At 38.9% G+C, this 24,949-nt stretch overlaps 1 protein-coding gene across 1 annotated transcript in view; it reads left to right on the top strand.

Moving 5' to 3' along the window:
• nrxn1a (neurexin 1a) overlaps positions 1–24,949 on the top strand; it is a 207,716-nt gene that overhangs the window by 127,246 nt on the left and 55,521 nt on the right. Inside the window, 5 exon segments of the mRNA XM_048171554.1 lie at positions 4,077–4,199; positions 5,863–6,244; positions 6,343–6,533; positions 7,593–7,778; positions 13,467–13,586. Coding sequence (XP_048027511.1) covers positions 4,077–4,199; positions 5,863–6,244; positions 6,343–6,533; positions 7,593–7,778; positions 13,467–13,586 — 1,002 coding nt within the window.

The following is a 24,949-nucleotide window of genomic DNA, read 5'->3' on the forward strand; positions in this document are numbered from 1 at the left end:
TACCTTTTAACACAACACACAGAAAAAGAGTCTGACTCTGCTGTGTACTGCTTGTTTACATTCTGTTATTTCAATTTACAAGTCACTCAGGAAGCAAATTCAGTAAGATTTTCCCCCTGAACTATTATGAACAGTTTTATTCCTTTTGTTGAGTTTATTGCATTTTTTTTTTCCACTGAGGAACTGAAAGAGAAACACTATCTTTTTGATAAATGTGTGCAGGGTGGCCATCAAAGTTTTGGAGTCAGTATGATTTTTATACATATATATATATATAATATTTCATTAAAGAAATCAATATTTTTATTCAGCAAGGATGCATTAAATTCATCAAAAGTGACATTAAAGACAATGTTACAAATGATTCTATTTCAAATAACTGGAGGTAATGATGCTGAAAATTCACCTTTGGCATTTCATTTTATTTTAAAATGTATTAAAATAGAAAGTTCTTTTTATTACAGTTTTACGGTATGTTTGATCAAATTAATGCAGCCTCGGTAAGTATAAAATACATTAAGCATTAAAAACAGGGCATTGATGGCAGCCATTTTGTTTTTTACCTATTGCAAATGTGGATGTTAATTCAACCTTTAAAATATATGTGCCTCTGTGGTAATATCTTTTCTCATTCTTTTATGTTTTTAATTATTATTATTATTATTATTATTATTATTAATAAAATTATTATTATTTTTTTTGTTTCTGCATGTTTTCTGTCAAGTCATTCATTTCCCCTCACTTAGGAAGTGAAAAAGAAGCCTTTTTCTTTTTGGTAAATTGAAGAAACAGGCCATGGATGGTGGCCATTTTGTTTTTTCTAGCACATGTGGGTGTTCATAGATTTTTAAGTCAATTCAGCCCTCGAAATATATGGCGATATCTGTCTTGTTGCATCTTTTTCTGTGCTCAAGGACACGGTTTCTAATTGTCTGAGTCTATAACAAAAAGACAGAATCAGGGATTCTGAGCAAAAGGAGATGTTTTATTTAAGCTCCCGTGGAGAAACAGAAGCAGGGGCTTTACATGTTTGAACAGCCTGCTATTGTGCAGTCTCATCTCTCTGTTTTTGTATCCTCATTAATTATCTGTGTCAGCCATAGCTACTCCTGTCATTGGTGCGTGTGTGTGTGTGTGTGTGTGTGTGTGTGTGTGTGTGTGTGTGTGTGTGTGTGTGTGTGTGTGTGTGTGTGTGTTTATGAGCGTTGTTCTTCTTCTGACACGAAGAACAAGCCGTTGCCAATTAGGGACTCTGCCTCCCCCAGGGTGACAGTGTGTTCAACTAAGAGAGTGCTGTCACATCAGCTCATGGGTTGTTAATATGGTCTGAGTGTCAGCAGGATGAAAGATGTATATTTAGAAACTAGTGGGGTCACTATACGCTCTTGGCTAAATCAGGCTATAGGTTGAGAGCAGCATTTTGGCTAGTTAGAGGTTTGCACTTCGGGGATCCATATTTTCACCTTGGGTCTCTGACATTTACAGTTGCACCGTCGAAATGGTTCGGCTGTTCGGATTTTGATGACCTTTAAATTATTTTCTATAAAAACTGCTTCATATGACAGAATGAAATGCGAGGCGTATTGGTTTAAGGTTGTAGTTTTATGTTGTGGTTATTTATCATGCTGTGATTTGAAAGTTAATGTTTTATCCTGCTCTGCTCCATTGATGAACAGAAAAACAGACAGTTTCCTCCTGTTTGAATTATAATTTCATCCAGCAGAACATTACTTTTCATTAAAAGTAACCATAATTCCTAATAAATGAAACCCCTCACACACATGGATGGTTGCGGACAGGTGCGTAGGACACAATCAATACCAGTGTCAGAAATTAATTTTATTATAAAGGGAAGGGTCAATATTTGCCTCCTGGAATTGACTTCAGGGGCATTTTTTTTTTTTTTTTTTACTTATACCTTTTTACCTACCAATACCTTCTATATTTTTTCTAAGCATACAGTATACTGTCTGTTTATGCAAAAATAATAATAATGATAAAAATAAAAACAATTATATTATATTATATTATATATATATATATATATATTATATTATATTATATTATATATATATTATATTATATTATATTATAGGTAGGTTAAAAAGTATAAGTAAAAATAAAGGTAAAACATTATCATTATTATTATATATTAATATATAATAATAATATTAAGAATAAAAGAATAAAATGATATAAAAATATAAGATTACCTATATATAAAATTAAAATAAAAAATCTTAAAATATATTAAAGATATAAAATTGTTTTATACTTTTATATTTTATATATGTTAATATTTTTTTATATTATATTATATTATATTAATTTTTTCAGCTTTTTTAAATTATTATTGTATTTTTTTACAGTCACATTTAAAACATCTACAGCATTTCTGTCCATCTTGATAGCTTTTTTGCCCTGATTAATTTCTAACCCTGGCCAATACATTGTGAAAAAAAGAAAAATTGAGCTGTAACACATGCATATTTTAAAAATGCCGGTGGATCAAAGAGTTTGTAAAACGCTTTTAGCATTGCTGATTAGTCAGTCCCAGTAGAGCTGAATTACTGTGTCCTCAATATGAAGATCGTCCTGTCTCAAAATGGCTGCCTGCACTTGTTTCACATGGGTATCGTTCTCAGCTGGATGAGCTAGATATCAATGCATCTCATCTTTCCTGGCCTAGACGAGTGTGTGTGTACGTGTGTGCGTCTAGTCTGTGTTCTCCTGCTAGCCCTGTCCTGTCAGAGCTCTCTAGCCAGCCCCTGCCCGCCTCTGTCTTATTTAACTCTGCCCTCTCTCTCTACCCTGGGAGATGAGAATCAAAGTGACCGGACACACGCAACCATCTGCCCCAGTTCCATGGCAACAAGCTGCCCTCCCAGACAGAGGGAATGGCTTTTTGTCTTTGCTGCTTGTGAGTTTGTCTGAACATGACTTCCTAATAAAGGCATAGCAGCCGTGGACCTTTAGCTGTCTTTCCAGCTGTCCAATCACACGCTGTCACCTTTTCACATATATCCTTTTGCAGCGATGGTCAGAGGCCTAAAAAAAGCACATGTCATGTCTTGTATATTGCCGGAGGCTTAATGGGTACTGCCCCTTAGTGTTTCCTCTCAGTGGTGGCTTTTTCTTTTTCTTAGATCTACAAATATTCCTTTAGGGGGCGTTTTTGCGCAGTCTGAAACCTTACGTGCTGCTGCTTTTCTTTGCTTCAGAGCTGGCTCATGGCGGGCTGATCTGGATTCATAGTAATTGAGAGCAGGGAGGGATAGAAAATCGATTGGGAGCCTGGCAGTTCTTTAATGGCAACTCTTTTTACCTGTTATCAAGCGAGATGGGCTGCAGGGGCCCCTGACAATGACACGCTGCCCTCTTAGCGGCAGTCTGACTGATTAGGAGAGACAACGACGTGTCAAAGAGAGCCAGAGCGGCTGAAATCACAAAGCCTGCAGGCTCCTCTTCGCGCGCTCTGATCATCTAGTGGAAGCTCGATTGGAGCCCGGAGGTCCGGGGGCCCCGTCGAACTCGCTGCCGAGCACACGGGATAAGGGGGAGGCTCTACAGGCGAGAAATTGCTTTCTCGAATAGAGTTTACAGTCTGTAGGTTTTTGGATGTGCTTCCTAAACCGCTCAGGAATTGTAAGGACGTGAGACGCATCTGCAGCCGAACATCACTCGACTGAAATAACAGACGCAGGCCCGTTTCCTCAAGGAGGGCCGTCATGAAAACAGTTGAATGGCTCCATCTGGTGGCGGAAGTGGGATAAATCAGTTGAGAGCACTTTATGTATGCTAACAAATAGTTTTTTGTTGTTTTTTTTGAGGGCGAGACCACAGGACGTATAGTAGATAGATCTAAATGTGTGAATGTAATGTGTGACCGTATCATTTCCTCCGCTGCTTCTCTATGAACCCTCTTTTTTCTTTTTTTTTTCTCTACATGGATATCAGTCACCTCTCTACACCCCCTTTTTTAGTTTATCCCGTTTCACAACCCCTTTCTTCCTCTGTCTCTCTATCACTCTCTGTCGTTCTACCCTCTGTTAACCGCTGTGTGGGACATGTTATAGGTAAAGGTCCAGAGACCATATTTGCGGGCCAGAACTTGAATGACAACGAATGGCACACAGTTCGTGTTGTCAGAAGAGGCAAAAGTCTGAAGCTAACGGTGGATGACCTCCAGCCATCTGAAGGTACATCACATTCTCAAATATTCTTTGAATTTGAGTGTAAAGCAAGTGTAAAGCATGTGAAATGGATAGTTATTATTATTGTCTGACCCTATACATACATATAAGTCACCGATACTTTATTTTGAATTAAAACGTTAACTTACATTAACATAAAATTCAAGGGTTGCTATGGCAGAAAAGGTGTCTCTGATATAAATTTGTTTTTAACTTGCATTATGAAAATATGTAAATATTTCTTGCTGTATGTATGTATAAAAATGTATACCATTCAAAAGTTTGGGATCAATAAGATTTATTTGATAAAAATATATATTTTAAAATGTAATTCATTTATGTGACAGCAAAGCTGAATTTTCCAGTCTTCAGTGTCACATGATCTTTCAGAAATCATTCTAATATGCTGATTTGCTGCTCAAGAAACATTTATTATTAATAATATCAATGTTGAAAACAGTTGAGCGGCTTAATAAAATGTTTTTTTAGAAACAGTGATACAATTTTTCAGGATTCCTTGAATAGAAAGTTTCTTATAACAATCTTATAACTTTTTTTTGTAACAATGTACAAGTCTTTACTGTCACTTTTGATAAATTTAATGCATCTTTGATAAACAGGAGTATTTATTCCTAATTAAAAATAACTTACCCCAAACTTTTGAACAGGAGTGTAATTACTAGAAGTGTAATTTCAAAATATGAAACCACAGGTCATTTAAATGTATATAAATTGATATATAGATATAAATGTATATACCTTTTTGTCAATATAGTTACTGGGTGTAAAAGAGAGAGTTTTAAAATCCCATGTAAGAAAAATAAATCACCTGTAGATGAATGAATGGGACACACCACACCGTAGCACATGATCATAATCATTTCCTTTAAGTAATCATCGCCCTTTGCTACTTTGCTAATGGTCTTGTGGAAGAGCCATTCATGAAGGGATTGAGTGGCTCACTTTTCCAATAGCCTTCCCCGAGTGCTCCTTAAGGGGCTAAAACACCTTTTGCAATTTGCCCATTGAATGAAGCGCCATATGACAAAGTTTGTGCTTTCCCACAGTGCAGTACAATCAACTTTAGTTTCTTGCTGAACCTACTAGAGTGTATTCGACACTTTGAAATAGACTGGTATTTCGCTTAATGCTGATGCATTCGGAGGCCAAACCACTGAGGGAATACATTACACTCACATAACCTTACTGATTTTAGAGTGAAAGAGCTTTCTCTTGGGAAGCTTTAAAAGAGGTTTTTAAAATATTTAAGGACTTCTTTCTCTCCCACTGGATTGCAGAAATATGAAGTTAACCTTTTTTCCTTCAATTTCCCTAAAATACTTCTGACATTCTTCCAACTCTTTATGCTTTCATGTTTTCTAGTCTTCAATGTTTGTTAAAAATCACATTTTGCTGCAGTAAATTTGAGATGACCCACTTGACAACACTGTGGCCCTGTCCTGAACAGCGCACTTTATGTAGTCTTACGATGGCTTGTACTTGTCTGTGAAGTCCACAAGACCGTATGTTGTCCCATTTGTCTACTACAAGTCAGTATATACTGTGTGCAGCATTGCGTCACCCTTTGGGTGGCAGTTGGGACAGGGCCTGTGTTTCGACACCCTACCCTTCCTGCATTAATCTGTTTTCGATTATTCGCCTTGGTAAGGTCAAATCACGGGGGACCACACGCAGCTGGAGTTCCACAATGTGGAAACAGGCATCGTTACAGAGAAGCGGTACATGCCCGCCGTGCCCTCCAACTTCATTGGACACCTGCAGGGTCTGTCCTTCAATGGCATGTCCTACATTGACCTGTGCAAGAACGGCGACATTGACTACTGTGAACTGAATGCCATGATCGGCTACAGAAGCATCGTTGCAGATCCGGTGACCTTCAAGTCTCGCTCTAGCTATGTGACCTTGCCCACCCTGCAGGCCTATTACTCCATGCACTTGTTCTTCCAGTTTAAGACCACTTCACCAGATGGGCTCATCCTGTACAACCGAGGAGATGGCAATGACTTTATAGTAGTAGAGCTGGTAAAAGGGTGAGATTCGTTCATTTTTAACGTGCCGCGTTTGATTTGAATGCGTAGACCATGTAATAATTCCTTCACTAATTGTTTTCATGACTGTTTGCATGCAGATATCTCCATTATGTGTCAGATCTTGGAAATGGAGCTCATCTCATCAAAGGAAATTCCAACACACCTCTGAATGACAATCACTGGCACAATGTGATGATCTCAAGAGATACAAACAACCTTCACACTGTCAAAATAGACACCAAAATCACCACACAGACTACCATGGGAGCCAAGAACCTGGATCTGAAAGGTACTTTTGATATTTTCTTTATGAGAATGATTCTGATCATATGAATGCTGAAAATTCAGCTTTGCCATTACATGATTAAAATGGATTTTTAAAATATAGGTAACACTTTACAATAAGGTTCATTAGTTAAACATTAGTTAATGAATGTAGTTAACTAACTAATGTTAACTAATGAACCTTATTGTAAAGTGTTACCTATATTTTAAAAATCCATTTTAATCATGTAATGGCAAAGCTGAATTTTCAGCATTCATATGATCAGTGTTCAGTCGGTACTGAAATTTTAAAAATGTGACGCTTTGAGTGCTGTTGAGAGGATTCATTATCACCTCTGATTGGCCGTTGTGTTCACGCCCTCATCAGATATGTCTGTGATTGGCTACAATGAGCAACATGTTGTAAATAGACATCAATGACACTCTGCACCCGAGCACTTACACAGATACACGGAGTGTTTGAAAGCAAGCATCTATCAGTGGACCGGTCCACTCAACACAGCTCTCAAAGCGTCACATTTTTTAAATTTTAGTACCGACTTGGTATCGAAGTCGGTACTTTTAACAACACTATTCCAGAACTCATTCTAATTTGCTGATTTTATGCTCAGCATACATTTCTTTCCCTTTTTTAATGTTGAAAACGCTTATAATGCTTAATATTTTTGTGAAAACCATGATGTATTTTTTTTTCAGGATTATTTGATGAATAGAAAGTTCAAAAGAACAGCATTTTTTGAAATAGAAATAATTTGTAACATTATACTAACTTACAGTAGATCCTTACTGTCATGTTTGATCAATGTAATGTGTCCTTGCTGAATGAAAGTATGAATTTCTTTAAAAAAAAAATCTTACTGACCCCAAACCTTTGAACAGTAGTGTGTATGTGTTCTTTATCTTAGTGCCAAGTTGTATTCACATGTTGTGTATTGCAATAAACAAATGGACCAGCAGGGGGAAGTGGTGTACCTTTTCTATGGGTGTTTACATAACATGCTCCCCTGATAGTTGAAATGAAAAGACATTGTCAGTCAGAGCATAATATTTCCTGTTTCCACAGGTGATTTGTATGTGGGAGGTGTGGCCAAAGAGATGTATAAGGACTTGCCAAAGCTGGTGCATTCTAAAGAGGGCTTCCAGGGCTGCTTGGCATCTGTAGACCTGAACGGCCGTTTGCCAGACCTGCTGTCAGACGCACTGTCCAACGCCGGCCAGGTGGAGAGAGGATGCGAAGGTGAGGAAAACGGTATGAATGGCACAGACACCAGATCGGCTTAGTGCAGTCCTTTGCTTAATGACTGCAATCTCCAATCCTTGTCTCATCTCATGCACTCCTGTTCATCCTCTCTGCTTCTTGTTCTCTTCACTATCTGTTTTGTGTTTTCTTCATGCTGGGCCAGTTTTAATGTGTTTCAGGCTTCTGTGTTCTTTTCCTCGGTTGGAAACAGGGGTGTAGATTAGGGGTGAACGATACGGACATGTCCCTATCAATGACAAGAGACCTTGTGTTTTTTTCCTAAGCTATAACTGTGATGAAGCTGAATATATGAGAGGAAAGAGACTGATTACTGCCAGTTTGTCAGTAGCATATTCATTAGAGCTACCAAAGTTAACAGTAATCCTTTTTTCATCAAAGCTCTGAAAGATAGAAAAGTTACTAACATAACTGAGAATGGCCCATTCGACTGCTTCGGGAGGCTAGCAAAAGTAGGCTATTTTGTTTTCTGTCCTTAAAAGGTTAATTGAATGTGTTAAACTGAATACAGTTTTTTTCATTATCAAAAGGAAAAACTGTGAATATAAGAATAATCATTAGATTTACTAGATATTGTGCTTATTGAAAGTGACATTTTAACCGGTTTCAGGCTTCTGTGAACTTTCAATTCATCAATTCAAGAAACCTGGAAAAAAAAAAAAAAAAATCGGGTTTCCACAAAAATAGTAAGCAGCACAACGTGTTTTCAACATTGATTATTGAGCACCAAATCAGCATGATATTCTGAACGATCATGTGACATTGAAGACTGGAGTAATGGCTGCTGAAAATTCAGCTTTGACATCACAGAAATAAAATAAAATGTAAAACATATTCAAATAGAAAAAAGTTCATTTAAATTGTAATAATATTTCACAATATTTCAGTTTTTTGCATTTTTGATCAAATAAATGCAGCCTTGGTGAGCATAAGAGGCTTCTTTCAAAAACATTAAAGGCACAATATGTAATTTTCACCGATAGAGGTCACAAGGCATAACTTGATGACGCCGTGAATGAGCGTGGATTCATGGGAGTTGTCATCTTTACCTCAACAGATGATGGAAAGGAAATCATAGAAAGAAAAGGCAGAAATAATGTTCATGAATGAGCTAATGTATTAAAGATTTATTAACGTTACTGTGAAGCAGGGCGGTCCAAGAGTCGTGGGAGCGAATGCTAAGAGATACCTGCGCGATACACCAGTCTCGAATCCAGCGGAGCTTTTATTATGCTTATGCTGCCGTTGTATCATACTAAATAAAGTGTGTTGAAAGTTATGTTATAATGTGCGTTCGCTCGGTGGCTTGTATGAGAGACTTGTTGTTGCACTTTGCAGTAATCACAATCGATATTAGAATATCATATTAATAAAAACTGGATGACTTGTGTTGATGACATGCAATTGATTTTAAAATATATTTGATGATGGAGAAAGTTCTCTCTGATCATGCTATGTTAGCCACTTGACAAAATAGTGTTGTCTCAGAGGCATGGTAAAAACATGGTACTTATGGTAAATCAAGGAAACAAGCGATTCAAACAATAAAACTAACCATGATGAGCTATATACCAATGATTAGTTTTCTATGATTAGGTTCCGTTTTTTCCGTAAGTAGGGGTGAACTATCCCTTTAAAGCAGGGATGGGCAACTCCGGTCCTGGAGGGCCAGTGTCCTGCAGAGTTTATCTCCATCCCTCATAAAAACTCACTTGCCTACAACTTTCTACTAATCCTAAAGACCTTGATTAGCTGGTTCAGGTGTGTTTGATTAGGGTTGGAGCTAAACTCTGCTGGGCAGTGGCCCTCCAGGACTGAAGTTGCCCATCCCTGCTTTAAAGCATCTTTGGCATTTCCATGGTTTCTTGGGGTAACGCAGATATGACGTCATTGACGGGCGACGCAATGACACAGTCAGTGTCCTGGTTAAAATTGCTGATTTCTCTGGATTTACACATTGTTGGAAACGTTTGGGATAATGTAAGTACACAAGTCAACAAAATATATAACATTGTTCTAGTGATTTTTGGATATTTTAATCTAAAAATCCTACATATTGTGCCTTTAATTAAAATAATTCATCAAATATTATTTTGAAATAAATCTTTTAAATCAATCTAAACTACAGACTAACCATAACCCTACTGCTAAAAGAGAACCTATTTGTTACATTTCCAGGAAGATTTTTCAGCATTTTAGTCTGAAAGTATGACAAAATACACACATATAGTGTTTATATCCATCAAAGTATTCAACTGTAAAGAACCACAACTTTAAAAATTCATATAAACCTTTTGATTATGAATCCATATATTAATTTTTAGTAAAACCATTTTGGGATCACATTTAGGGTATAATCATGGCTGAAAAATGTCCTTGTGTTCAAACCAAACCTACGCTTACTGGCTTTTCTCATGTCTGTTCCTGACTGACTCTTTTTTTTTGTTTTGTTTTTTTTTTGCCATCTCTAATTCCACCTCTCTTTTCCCCTGGGTCTCTGTCTACTTTCATCTACTTTCTTTATTTCCTCTCTCTGTTCCCTTACATTTTAACAACTTAATTTGTTATAATCACAGACATTCCAGTGCCTCTACTAACATCTTATATATTTTGTTTTGTTTTTCTTTTTCGTTTGGCTGACAAAAGTTGCATTGCTGAAAGCTGACTTGCAAGGTAGATAGCCATACAGTATGTGTGTCTTAACTGATGCCCCCTCCTCCCCTCCTCCAGTGTGACCGTCTGATGTCGTAGATCACGTTTGCCCAGCAGCCGCTCTAGTAACTCCATCACCGTAAATACAAGCACGTTCCGCACACCTTGTATTTACAGCCCCCCGGTCTTAAAATGTCTCAGAGTGTCCTGTGTCCCTCACTTTACCCGTCACTTCTCTTTTCATTGGAGCGTACATCTGTTCTGTTGTTTACTGGAGGCATGTGTCCCCCTTTCCTCTTCCGACAGTGCCTCCCCCCTCCCCCCCACCCACTGCATGCAGTCTCAAGTCCTTCCACACAAAAATGCGACGGAAATAGTCTGTAGCCTTTACCCCCCGATAAGGGCCTTAAAACTAGATGGAATTTCCCAAGCGGTTAGGGAATCTCTCCCGTGAGTTCGAAGCCAGATTACTCCGCTCAGATATATAACACTCGGTTTGAGAGAATCTCATCGGGGGAACGAGCCAACCCTCTGTTTCTCTGCCCGAGACTTTAAATGAGCTTCGCTCAGACAGATCAGGTGAGACAGGAGGAGCGGCGCTCATCTGGATCGCACCGGCGGCTGTCGTAGCGTTTCTCTCTCTCCTCCTCCTTCTCCCTGCCAGACTCGCTTCACTTCCGAGTCAAGTGGCCAAGCCGCAAATGTGCGACTGATTGGCCAAATGGCTGAGTGATGGAGAGGAGGGAGCGTTTGAGGGCCAGGGGCCTGTTTTACATGCCGGCTGAAGTAATGAGAGAAATGAGAACAGAAGTGTTTCCGCAGGCTGTAATATGCCTGGCCCGTCGCCCCGTCGCTTCGCTTCTGTAGACCGAACACAAAATGAGCTGTTCCAGACGGCCCCCATTTATCTTACAGCCCCGAGCCCCCAGGGAGTGCTGCTGCTTTAAACTCACCTCAGCAATACTAGGAGCAGATGTTATTATCACACGGGGGCCTGTATTATTACTGCAGCCAATACACTGCACATTACCGCCAATAGAGCCTCTGGTGCAATGCTTGGATTGCGCTTTAAAATCAAGTCACTTGTCCACATTTAATGTCTTCTTGAGTAATGAGACTGGTTAAAGGCACACTCAGTGATTTTTTTTTTTGTTTGTTTTTTTTTTAACCCTGTTGTTAAAAAAGTTTTACACTTAATGAGATGAATAATACTTTTTAAAAAATCATGTATACTCACATGAGACGAACACTTCTGTCATATCAGTGTAATACAAGTCGATTTATTTTGCATGGGGACAGACATGTTAAGATTTATTTATCTTGGTAACCTACCTATTATATACTTTTTCTTGTGGAATAAGTTAATCATGACTGACAAATAGCGCATTTCTGCAATGACATCTACTACAGATATTTGCTTTTTGTGTAATGCTAAAGTACCATTCAAAAGTTTGGGGTCAGTAACAAAATAATACTTTTTTCTGTGTGTGTGTGTAATTTTTAAGAAATTGATATTAAAATTAAGCAAGGATAGATTACAAATCCACCAGATTCATCAGAGAATCCAAAAAAAAAAAAAAAAAAAAAAAGTGGTTACCACGAAACTTTAAGCGGCATATAATTCTTTTGCACAAAATCAGCATATTAGAGTGATTTCTAAAGTATCATGTGACACTGAAGACTAAAAATTGAGCTTTGCCATCACAGGAATAAATTACCTTTTGAAATATATTAAAACATAAAACTATTTTTTATTTTATTACATTGGGTTAGGTTAGTTCACCCAAAAATGAAAATTCTGTCATTAATTACTCACCCTCATGTCGTTCCACACCCGTAAGGCCTTTGTTCATCTTCAGAACACAAATGAAGATCTTTTTGATAAAATCTAAGAGCTTTCTGTCCCTCCATAGACAGAAAAGTTTCAATGTTTATATGTGAATAAAAGCCTAAATTAAATCTGTTGATCGAGCCTCTTCAGAAAATTTGGACTAAACCACTCGATTCATATGGATTTGTTTTACAATCTCTTTATGATCTTTTTGAAGCGTCAAAGTGTTAGTCATGTCTATGGAGGGACAGAAAGCTGTCAGATTTCATCAAAAAGATCTTCATTTGTGTTCTGAAGATGAATGAAAGTCTTGGAATGGCATGGTTTGGAACGACATGAGGGCGAGTAATGACAGAATTTTCATTTTGGGGTGAACTAACCCTTTAAAAAAATCTTACTGACCCCAAACTTTTACACAGTAGTGTACATCTAAACCACTAGGAGTCAGTATAAGTCTAACAGGGCATCTAAATATGGCTACTTCCTTACTAATATACAGTATTGTACAAAAAGCAGTTGGTCAAATGAGGAATATGTCTTAATGGTATTCATAAAACTGCCCGGCGTACATCTAGTGGACACTTTACTATTCGTAAATGGAAGAAAACAGCGACACAGCTAACATCATATGTCATTGTCAACATACTCGTGTACAACATGTCCTGATTCTATTAATACTAAACATATGCATAATTTTAGAATGTACTTTTTAACAGTGATGAAGTAAGTTCTTCATCAAATGCAGTACAAACTTAGAGAGTATGTGATTTCGGATGTAGTCTTATTATTAGCCTGTGCAACATAAACTAAAAAATTACTGAGTGTACCTTATAAGCTCTGTTTTGTACAGGACTTAATTCAGTGATCACCATGGTTCATGAATCTTCTTTTACAGAAGTTATATTTGAATGTACCACATTTGTATGCATTTTGAATATATTATATTGTATTTTCTTTGCCCAATTTAGATCCCTAAAGAGTGTAGTTAAAACAAGAAGATTTTGTCCTAACTATGGGGAGTGAGCAGATGGGATGGTTCTGTGTGGCTGTTTCTGCTGCAATAAAAGCCTTTCACTACTCTTGATTTTATGTTGTAAGGGGCTTGTGAATTTATATACCCTTCTCTTTTTCTTTCTGTTTGTTTCTCTCTCTCTCTCTCTCTCTCTCTCTCTCTACACTGTCATCGGTTTCTTCAGGCCCCAGCACTACCTGTCAAGAGGATTCTTGCTCCAATCAGGGCGTGTGTCTGCAGCAGTGGGAGGGGTTCAGTTGCGACTGCAGCATGACATCATTTGGAGGGCCGCTCTGCAATGACCGTGAGTCTATTAGCTCTCTTGCTTTTCAACTACTGTAGAAAAACCCAACGCACTGATCCAGAACCACCCAAATTGGTTTGTCAGGGGATGAGAGCACTTGTGCTGCTATTATTTATTCTATTATAAAAACATCGGCCAGTTTGATGACTATTATATTTTTGGAAAATGGTATTGAATATGTAAAATTTGAAAAATAAACACGCACACCAATTTATAATCAAACCTCATGCACTATGCTTAATACAAAGACTGAGATCAAAAGATGTGAGATTCTACTGATGCATCAGATGTGACATGTCTCATTGAATTAAAATGAAATCTCAGTGACCCTTAGAAAGTGGCTATTTTTGGAACAGAATACTAGCTTACTGTGTACTGCATACTACACAGAATACACCACACGCTCCCAGCACAATACTGTGCAACAGTGTTTATGCATTTTGAACAATAAACATTTTAAAAAGTAGTATGTCACATAACCTGTTTTATTCAGAGAATAAGTGCAGTTATCATCTCAGAAGTAAAAACAGTTATTTTGCATTTATAATATGTTTGTGTTGCATAAAAAAAGGTATTTATTTTGCTTTTAAGATAAAATTATGGCTTATATTACCTATGATTTATTTGTCACACTCAATGTTGCAGCCAATATACACATTAGCAAATATAAAAGATCAACTTGTTTTATGCATGCAGTAAAATTCATATCTACTATAATATTCTTACTATACATGATATATGTAGTGATCATACTGCACAGAAAACTATATCCCTCAGTGCACTGTGCGTGACTTGACCAACGTTTTGATTGGACTGAAAAAAAAATATTTTTAAACAGTTGAATTATAAAAAAGTTGTTTTTATTTCAAGATGATAACTTATTCAAGATGCAAAATGGATGAGATTGTGACAATGTTGGTACCAAAGACTATTGTTTCATTTATTCTTTTTTTTAAGAAATGTATGCATTAGTAGGTGTAGTGTTCCGTTTGTATTCCTTTCTGAACAAAGTCATATTATACTTAATGCATGCATGCTGCCAAAATAGTGCATTCTTCTGCTACACCACTAGAGGGGGTTAGTGGACAGTGCATAGTTGGGATCTGCGCCATGTTATATATATTGCAATATACTGCAATGAGGAAAAAAATAGACTTAATAGACTGTTTTCATGGATCTAAATTATATCTAGGGGAAACAAGTGTTCTTGGATTTGTGTGCGTGGGCATTTATGAATGGGTTTGTAATATTGAGCTGTATCTCAAGAAGAGCGATTGACTGAATTTGGTGTGAAAAGCCCCAGTGCTTGTTGCCTGTGAAAGTGCTGAGTGCCAGGAATCTGAAGCAGAGTGAAAGTCCTTGAGATGGTTTACGGAGAAGATCTATTACAGGCTCAAGCCATGCACAGCTAATCCATTCTGCGGGTTTGCCAAACTGATAAGAGCCCGCCTTTGTTCAGGAGGAAGAAACCACATAGACGGCTTGCATTACATCATCCGCATCCCCACACCTCGCTGGAATCTATTCAGTGTGTGTTTTTAGATGAGAACGGGAGAGGAAGATAGCATCGCTTTTGCTACCTAATTAGAATTATAAAGAGAAACACATTTTCTCCCCACCCCATATATATACAGTGATATTCAGATTGATAAATGAAATAAATTGGTGGATTTTCACGTTTCACATTTGTTATTGTATGTAGGTCCGTGGGTTAATGATTACAGACTGAATCACTGTCTTTTACTGTGCACTTATTTGTGCAATGAACAGACAGTATATGTGCACACTATATTAATGTTCCTGCACGGTCATATGCCCATGCGCACACACATACATAGGCTCATGTAGAAGCCCAAGCCCAGTGATCATCAGGCCGTGAAGACAGTGCAAAGAAAAAGAGGCTTTGTCTGAGCATAGTGGCAGAGAGTAAAGCCTGGGTTTGAGGCTCACAAACTCTGGACATAAACACACCATTTCACCTTAATACCTGCACTGCACATACTACAGACCTACTTCTAATGCAAGCTCGCTCTCTCTCACTCACACACACTGATCAATACGCATGTTCCTGCAGGGGAGGGTGCAGGTTCCAGAATTAACGCTTGCCACGCGCCAAATGCGAGTGAAAATGGAGAGTTACTCACCAGTGACTTTTTATATGTGATTACAATATAATACATGGTTAAATTACTTTTTTTTTTTAAGAACATATGTGACCCTGGACCACAAAATCAGTCATAAGGGTCAATTTAAAAAAAAAAAAAAAAAAAAAATGATTTATAAGATTTATACATGATCTGAAAGTTGAATAAATAAGATTTCCATTGATGTATATTGCATTATGATGGGACAATATTTGGACGAGATACAGCTACTTTGAAAATCTGGAAAGTAATCAAAACATTGAGAAAATCGCCTTTAAAGTTGTCCAAATGAAGTCCTTAGCAATGCATATCCACTCACAAAAATAAATTTTTGATATATTTATGGTAAGAAATGTACTAAATATCTTCATGAAACATGATCTTTACTTAATATCCTAATGATTTTTGGCATAAAAGAAAAATTGATAATTTTGACCCATACAGTGTATTGTTGGTTATTGCTACAAAATATACCCGTGTGACTTATGACTGATTTTGTGGTCCAGGGTTACATTTGAAGAAAAGTCTTTGCATTAATCCACCAAATACAAATATTAACAAAATTATGATCTTCATGTTTTTAGATTAGATTAATAATATTATTAGTAATATTTTTGATTAATAACATAAATATTTTATTAGAAATAACACAAAATATAATTTCATTTAATTGTAATTTCATAAGAAATATTTAGACTGGTAAGTTTTCTTAATTTCTATATATATGCAAGGAAAAAACAACTAGTTAATCTAATATTCATAATGACAAATGTATGCAAATTTTAATTCATTATTCATACTCATATTTTTAATAAAAATACAGATATGATTTCATGGCCTGTAGGTTATATTAGGCTAGTAAATTTTCTTTTTCTACTTTTATGCAAGAAAAAAAAAAAGTATCTAATTTTCATAATGACAAATGTAGGAATATTGAATTGTTAATATTTAAAAAAACAAAACAAAAAAAAACATGGTTTCATGACCTGTAATATTAGGCTGGTATATTTTCTTCATTACTGGCATTTGTGGCAAAAGTTAACTTTGAGTGTTGGGTCAGATTGGGGTATTTGTCCATTAGTCTCATCAAACATAGACTCACATTTCAGATTTGTATGTCTACTATCGAGCAGTTTGGTATGAGCTGGTTATCAAAGAGCACTTCAAAAACTGTAACTAGCATGGAAGGAATGGCCAAGACAAATGTCAGGTTGTTCACTGAAAGTAAATCCTATTAAATACGCAGAGCGCAGATAATAGCTGTAAGAATTACGTGATTAAAAAATGACCACAGCTATAGAGAAAAACGTGAAGAGATAACATGATTCTCACATGAGAAATGCGATATTACATCTGATGAATTGCGCTATTTATGACTGCGACGCACTCGTCTGTTCACTAACCGAACAATATGTGTTTAAAGACGTGCTTCATTTTTAATTAGCTTTTTGCTTATCAAAGATCTTGTTTCTTAATAAACAATATCCAATCGGTTACTGGAGCATCATGGGTGGGGGTTGATTCATGCTTCCTGTAGTCAATGGATAGATAGAGAGAGGGAAAATGAGAGGAATATGATTGTGAGGTTTATTATTTATTTGTCCCCTTTTTTACATTGTGAATCATTCTTCCTTTCTTTATAAAAAAAAAAAAAAGAAAAAAAAAAGCAGGCCAGAACAACAGAACATTCGACACAAAAGCTGGAGCGAAACGAAAGGGAAGGAAGGAAAAACAGACCTTTCCATTCATGTGTCCCCTACTGTTTAAAATACTTGAAACCTTTTTTCCTCCACAGAATGGAAGCAGCAGTATTAAAACATGCTCTACTTCCTTTGAATCTGCTTTTGAGGTCAGCTGAAAAAAGAAATGGATTGGCTCAAACATGTGACTGCCGGAGAATGGCAAGGGTCCTCTGCTTAAAGCAATACCCAGCCTTCACCATTAGGTGGCAGCCTTGTAAACAGAAAATGAAACGCACGCTCATTTTGCAGGCGGGGTTCTCACATTCTTTTTATATCGCAGAGAACAATTAACCCACTATGAATGCAGCAGTCTGGTTTCCAAATTGTTTTGCGAACCTCTGGAGCTGTGATGTGATGTTTCATTATGTACAACACTGGGTATTGCTATAGTCACAGTGATAAAATTGTCTTCCAAACAGAGCAGTTTCAGCTCCTGCTGGAGTCTGTCTTTGAGCCCCTGGCGAGGCGGCTCTGATCACCCGGCTTTGTCAACTTTAATTATACAGTGCTAACGATGCTCAAAGCTGAGAGGAGGGAGTAGGAACGATCTCCTTGTGCGAGAGGAGATGACACCAGTGTCACTTTTAGAGCATCTTTCTTCACACTCCAACTGGAGTCTCTATGGAGAAGCACACCTGCAGACTTCCTCCCATAACCCACATTAGGGAGAGGTTGAAACTGACAGTCACTATATTAATTAATTTCCCTTTCCTTTTGTTTGTTAGTGAAACATCAGAGTAACAAAACAGAGATTTAGGTGGTTTGACTGATGACTCTTTTAAACTTCTTATTTAGACTAGATTGGGTCTTCAAATAGACCAGTGGTTCTCAACTAGTGGATTGTGACCAGTCATGCACAGCAGGGTAAAAAAACAAAAACTAACATGCTAACCATATGCTCATGCAAAGGCAATAAGTCATTCCAATCCTGTGGAATAATGTATGTTTTTTGTCCATACAATGGAAGCCAGTGGGGTTCAGTGTTGTTTTGTACTCCATTGACGTTAATTGTATGGACAAAAACAGTCTAAATATCTTTTTTGTTTTCCACAGAAGAAATAAAGTCATACTGATTTGGAATTATATGAGGGTGAATAAATGATGACAGAATTTCTCTATTTTTTTATTTTTTTTTTAATTTTGTTAACTGTACCTTTAAGAAAATGTTTCCAGTGTCTTTTTGTTGTTGATGTCAAAGTCTGGGCATCCATCTAAGCAGTATTCTGACTTATCATGCATGTCACTTGGTACAAACTAGACAAATTAGGCAGATGGCAGCATGATCAGGTTGCCTGACTTGCCCTCATTTTCAAAAACCGTAAAATTAAAGGGTTAGTTCACCCAAAAATGAAATTTCTGTCATTAATTACTCACCATCATGTTGTTCCAAACCCATAAGACCTTCATTCATCTTCGGAACACACAAATTAAGCGTATGTTTACACTACAACGATATGCTTAAAACGGAGAAGTTTTTCCTTTGAGTTTTCCGTATACAGATGACACCATTGTCAAAACGATCCCCATTCATACGAATCCATGAAAATGACTAAAAACGCTGTTTTCTGCTGACAGGCCATTAGATGGCGATGACTAAAAACGCTGTAAAACACTATAGACTGAACATGTAATGTGCATGTGCATGACCTCACCGTTTTCACAGATTCACATTTTTGTTGTTTACATGGAGACAAAAACTTAAAACTTGCACTTTGAAACCTGTTTTCAAAAGTTTGCATTTTCAGGCCACCAAAACCCATTGTCGTGTATGAACGGCCAAAACGCATTAAAAAGTTTTCAGTTTTTAGTTGAAAACGTGTCATGTAAATGGCCCCTAAGATATTTTTGATGAAATCCGAGTTTTTTTTTTTTAATCCCCCATAGAAAGCAATGTAAGTACCACATTCAAGGTCCAGAAAGGTTGTGAAGACATTGTTAAACATGACTAAAGTTGTTCAACCTTAATGTTATGAAGCGACACGAATACTTTTTGTGCCCAAAAAACCCCCCAAAAATAATGACTTTATTCAACAATATCTACGCTGTTTATGTTCATCGCTTCCAGGTTCTGTGTCAGAACGCTGGCTCATTATTGGCCCGCTCCTGCGTCAGCATCACACGCATGCGTCGGCCAATACGGAGTCGGCGTTCTGACATAGAACAAAAAGTGTTCTTGTCGCTTCATAACATTACGGTTGAACCACTGCAGTCAAGTTGACTTTTTAAACGATTTTTTTTACTACTTTTCTGGACCGTGAATCTGGTAATTACGTTGCTTTCTAAGGGGAATAAAAAAAAAAACCTCGGATTTCATCAAAAATATCTTAATTTGTGTTCCGAAGATGAACGAAGGTCTTACGGGTGTGGAATGACATGAGTGCGAGTAATTAATGACAGAATTTTCATTTTTGGGTGAACTAACCCTTTAATCACCACCAATTTTGGGTTCTGAAGCAAAATCAGTTGACAACCATTGTGCTAGTTTAATTGAAAACAAAATGTCAAACTATAAAACACTTAGATTTAGATAAAAAAAAAAAATTATTATATATTAAGCCTTACTTGAAGCCTTGAAGCTATTGTTGCATCTTGCAAAGAAAGAATGCTATTGAATCAAGGCAGGCGCTGTCCGTGGTGCTGAAACGCACCCAATGACTGTCCTTCCAGTAAGAGAACTCATACAGCTACACAATGGCCGAAGAGGGAGGAGTATATCAAGGTTTGACTAGTTTGTGAAGGGAGAGGGAGCCCACACTCTCTTCGAGCCACCCCTCTGTCAAGGAGAAACGAAGACAGGAAGAGAGAAACAACGATTAGGAGGACGAGACACGAGACCCCCCCTTCCACAGCTGCACGCGCCTCCCCGATGATCGAGGGGGAGGGAGAGAAAAAAAGAGGGGGAGGAAAACTCAGCGAAGCCTCACCGTTCTCTGTTTCCCCTTCTCTACATTCAGAGGGTCTTTTCCTCTAAGCATGCTGCTTAGGAACGCTTCCGCTACAGAGGCGCTGTGACAAGTAAGAGAAGAGCAAGGACTTTCTTCATGCTGACATTTTCAGAAACTCTGACCAACCTTTTCACATGAGGACCACTTGACCACTCTTGCCCTTTCTTGGGTCTCTCTTCCTGTTCTCCTTTGGTGTGTCTGCTAATGTTTCCTCTGAGGCAGTGCGGTCTCAGCCAGCCAGCAGCAGCAGCAGCAGCTCTTGTGTGGTGTGTGTGAGAGAGTGTGTTTGTCGTTTGGGGAGGGGGAGAGGCACTCTGTATTGAGTTAAATGCTGCAGCGGCGATCTCGTCTTGTGTGTGCCATCGCTTCTGGTAGTCTCCCTGCTCCTCTCCTATTCTCTCCACGGGGATAACGAGGGATGCAGCCTTGTCTTCATGGGATACAGCTGGGATTCAGGCGATAGAGTGCACTGGAAAAGTCCAGGACTGCTGGGAGGTCTGTAACAAAGGCTGCTCGCTCTCTTCTCCCTCTTCTCCAATACACCACTACGCCTACCTTACTGGAGTACTCGGATTCCGTGGTTTCTTTCCTTTTTCTCCTGCAGGATTTTGTGTTTTTGAATACCATGAGGAGCGGAATTTAATCCAGGATCATTATCTGAAGTGTCCCTAATATTTTTTCAGTCCATACCTCAGAGAACTCTGTGGAAGTTCCCTCTCCATGTGGATTCAGCACGTGCTGTTGTTCTGCCTCTCCATCAGCGATTGGGCTCTTGCATGGTCAGGATCCGAGGCTTGAGCGGGACATGGGTTGCCAGGTGGTTTGAGGACGCCCCTCTTTAAAGTCCTTGCACTCCGGTAGCATGCTGCGTCTGTGGCCCAGCGGGGCTCCTGGAGGTCTTGCTTCCATCCTGCTCCGCATCAACCTGCGCCTGGCTCTCTGGCTGCCACCGCTGACTTTGGGGTCAGCCCTGGCTCTGGCAGAGGGGCCTGGGGAGCTGTACGTCCCTCAACATATGCCTCATCACCTCGTGCCTGCCGCCAGATCCCACGCCCCCCTGCGGGCAGGACATGGTGCGTAGCTTTTTCGACTGTCACATTCACCCTCTCAGCTGTAGCATCCAGTAAGCTTTCATTCCTAGAGCTTCTGTTTTCTGTGTGTCGAGATTTCCGCATAATAAACAATATCATGCTCTTGTAATCTCATGGTAAATGGCGGAGGTCTACTTGCGCAATTATGTGGTCAGGCTGCAAATGCTATCTTTAAGAGGTGTTTGTGAACATTATGCAGATGCATTATGCAGAGTGCAAATGTTGAGAGCATAATGTTGGCTGCACCATAATCACTTAGCGACCAGCGATTCAGCCTCCCGTTACGCTGACTATGCTTGAATACATGCATCTCTGTGTTATTTCTAGGGGCCATAGAGGGGGCTGTGTTTATGTAAGCACCGGGGCCACATCCTTAACCTCTCCTGTTCGAAAGGCCACATCCGTTCACGCTGACTCAAGATGACCTTTGACATGATGAGATTATATTCAAATTACATCATGGTCACCATGTTGTTGGTGTGTGTGTGTGTAGATTTAATTCAGCGAACCACCCAAATAGAATGTATTAGGTCTAGAAAGGACAGTGGCTTTTACGTGACTATTAGACCCCAGGGCCATCCTGCGATTTCTACACTGGTGCACCCCCCTACACTTCCTTTGAAACTCTATTACTTCTACATTGCTGTTAAACCCCACTGGCCACTACTCCTGAGAACGGTATACAGTAAAAATTGAACACCTTCTGCTTTATTGCACCAGATTTTTCCCCCCAGTTTGTGCTGTAATGTCTCGTTGCGGCTGGCTGTTTAAAACTATCAGGGCGATTTCCACGCTGTGTGTGCAGAGGGGCTTGAGCTGTCAGTATGTGATCCACTGCACTTATATAACGAGACCTGGCTGCCTCTCAGCATTATCCTCACAGATTATGCTTTGATAAAAAAAAAACACACTATTGAATAGAGGCAGGAGGAAGTGAGCGGAAGCTTGTGAAGTGAGACGAGTCATTTATCATCCTTTCTGAAAGGCTCTTAGTTTTTCTTCTCTACCTCCTTGCCTCTCTCCCTATCACTCTTTCCTTCTGTCTTTGTCATATTCTTCTTTTCTATGTGTGTGTGTGACACAGCTGGCGTCTCTAATGGCAGGGTGTGCTGAGATCACAGAGCCCCGCTGCTCGTATGCGTCCCCCCAGGCAGCGAGGCAGCGCATCAGGGTCCATTGCTTCTGCCTCCGCCCCCCTCCCGGCCAAGCTAATCTAAACCTCTCAAAACTCCGGACCTCTTTTGCCCGAGAATATTCGGCGACATTGTTCACAGCTGAGCATAATTCACGAGCTCTGATAATAATAAACTAAAACCGAAGCCGCTTCCAGCTATGTGTCTGCTACGCTATTTACAGCACCAGCGGACACCTTCTCAGCCGAACTGCAAATCTGCTCAGCCCTACCTGCTTCCAGCCTTGTATTAGTATGCCGCGACGAGGAGTTTGAGAACAGCACGAGTTCTGTTGTTGCAGCAAAATTACCATTTAAAAACCATTAACAGTAGGTTATGTGGAGTGCAGAAAAGTGTGTGCGTGCGCCCTTGTCCGTGTGCATCAGTAAATGTGCCCTCTCTCCCACCGAAATGATTGGTTGGGAACGGAAAATGTAAGCAGAAAGCGAGGCAAATTATCAGAAGTTACCCTGGGCTCCAGCTCAGTGTTTTTAAAGTCAATCCCTTCCCCTTTTTTCTCTCATTTTGCTGCAGTCTTGCACTTTTATCTCCCCTTTCCTCTACGGTTACATTGACAAATATACCAGAAGCTACATTTAGATGGAGTTCTACAGTAGAAGAACGTTGCATTCTCTCACACCTACAGAAAAATGGATCATATGTAACTTGCAGTGTAAAATCGAACAGTGTAGGTTAAACATCACTCCCCCTCATTCTTTAAAAAAACACGTTTGTGTGAGCGTATACGTGCCTGCATATGTTTCCGAAGGCTATTAATGAGTTTGAGTTAGTGTGCTTTCGCTCTTCTCCATCATTGCAAATCTGAGTAGGGTTGGAGTAAGCGAGCTGATGGGGCTGAATAATCTCCCTTTATCTTTTTTGCACTCTTTTATGTCAGAGCTATAGTTTGAGAGGCCCGGATTGCTGTGATGAAAGGATGGTGTGGATTTGCTGGTGAATGGTGATGTGCTTGGTTAAATATGATACTCTGAGAGGCTGAGAATTTAAAGCGTAGGCTGTCCTGACTGAGAGGAAGATAGGGGGAATTAAAAGAGGCAAAGGGATGAGCAGAGTGGTCAGAGACTACGTGCACTTGACAGTGATATTCCACCGGGAACAATACAGCATCTCCACCAGCAAACACAGTGAGACAGTGAGTGACTGCAAGATACACTCTATAGTGGGAGCTGTGTGTGTGTGTGCGAGTTTATATGAGAAAGACATATCATCCCCTTGATAGTATGGAGGTGATTGATTCTTTAAATGCTATACACTCTCCTAAGAGAATCTAAGAAAGAGAGGGTGAGATAGAAGGAACAATAGCTGGGGTGTGTAATCTAAACCCAGTCAAGCCAAACCTCCAGAGAGATTTCTCATTATGTCACTGTAGCTCACACATGGGGCTCAGGGAGGCTTAGACTGGACGTACTGACAAACACACACACACACCTGCAAAGATTATTACACATGCTTCCATCTAATAAAAGAGTTATTTGTGAATTCATCCCTCAACGTCGACACAGCACTTTCTTTCTTTCTTTCGTTTTTTCCGTTCTTTAATTTTCTTCCTTCCTTCTGTACTTCCTTCTTTCACTCTTCCTATTTTCCTTCCTTCTGTACGTCCTTTATTCCCTCTTCTTATTTTGCTCCTTCCTTCCATTTCTCCTGTTTTTCCTCCACCCTTCCTTCTTTCCCTTTTTCTTCCCTTTCATTCCTTTCCTCTTAATTTTTTCTTCTTTCCTTCCCTCACACTTTTCCTTCCTTCATTCCTTTCTTTCCTGTTTTCCTCCTCTCTTCCTTCATTTCTCCCTTAATTCCGTTTGTTTCTCTTTCCCTCTCATTTTTCTTTCTTTCTTTCTTTCTTTCTTTCTTTCTTTCTTTCTTTCTTTCTTTCCAATTCCTTCTCTGCTTACATTCCTTTATTTTTCTTCCTTCCTTCTTTCCCTCTTCCTATTTTCCTTCCTTCCTCACCTCCCTCCCTCCTGTTTTTCCTCCGCCCTGCCTTATTTCCTTTTTCCTTCCCTCCTTCATTCCTTTCCTCTCAATTTTTTCTTCTTTCCTCCCTTTTCCTCCCTTCATCCCTTTCCTTCCTCTTTTCCTCCTCTCTTCCTCTTTTCTTTTTTCTTTCTTTCCTTCCTTTTCTCCAGTTTTTCCTCATCCCTGCCTTCTTTCCTTTTTCCATCCCTCCTTCATTCCTTTCCTCTTAAATTTTTAATCTTTCCTTCCCTCCCCTTTTCCTCCCTTCATTCCTTTCTTTCCTCTTTTCCTG

The sequence above is a fragment of the Megalobrama amblycephala genome, linkage group LG20, assembly GCF_018812025.1.
Source record: "Megalobrama amblycephala isolate DHTTF-2021 linkage group LG20, ASM1881202v1, whole genome shotgun sequence".
Lineage (NCBI taxonomy): Eukaryota > Metazoa > Chordata > Actinopteri > Cypriniformes > Xenocyprididae > Megalobrama > Megalobrama amblycephala.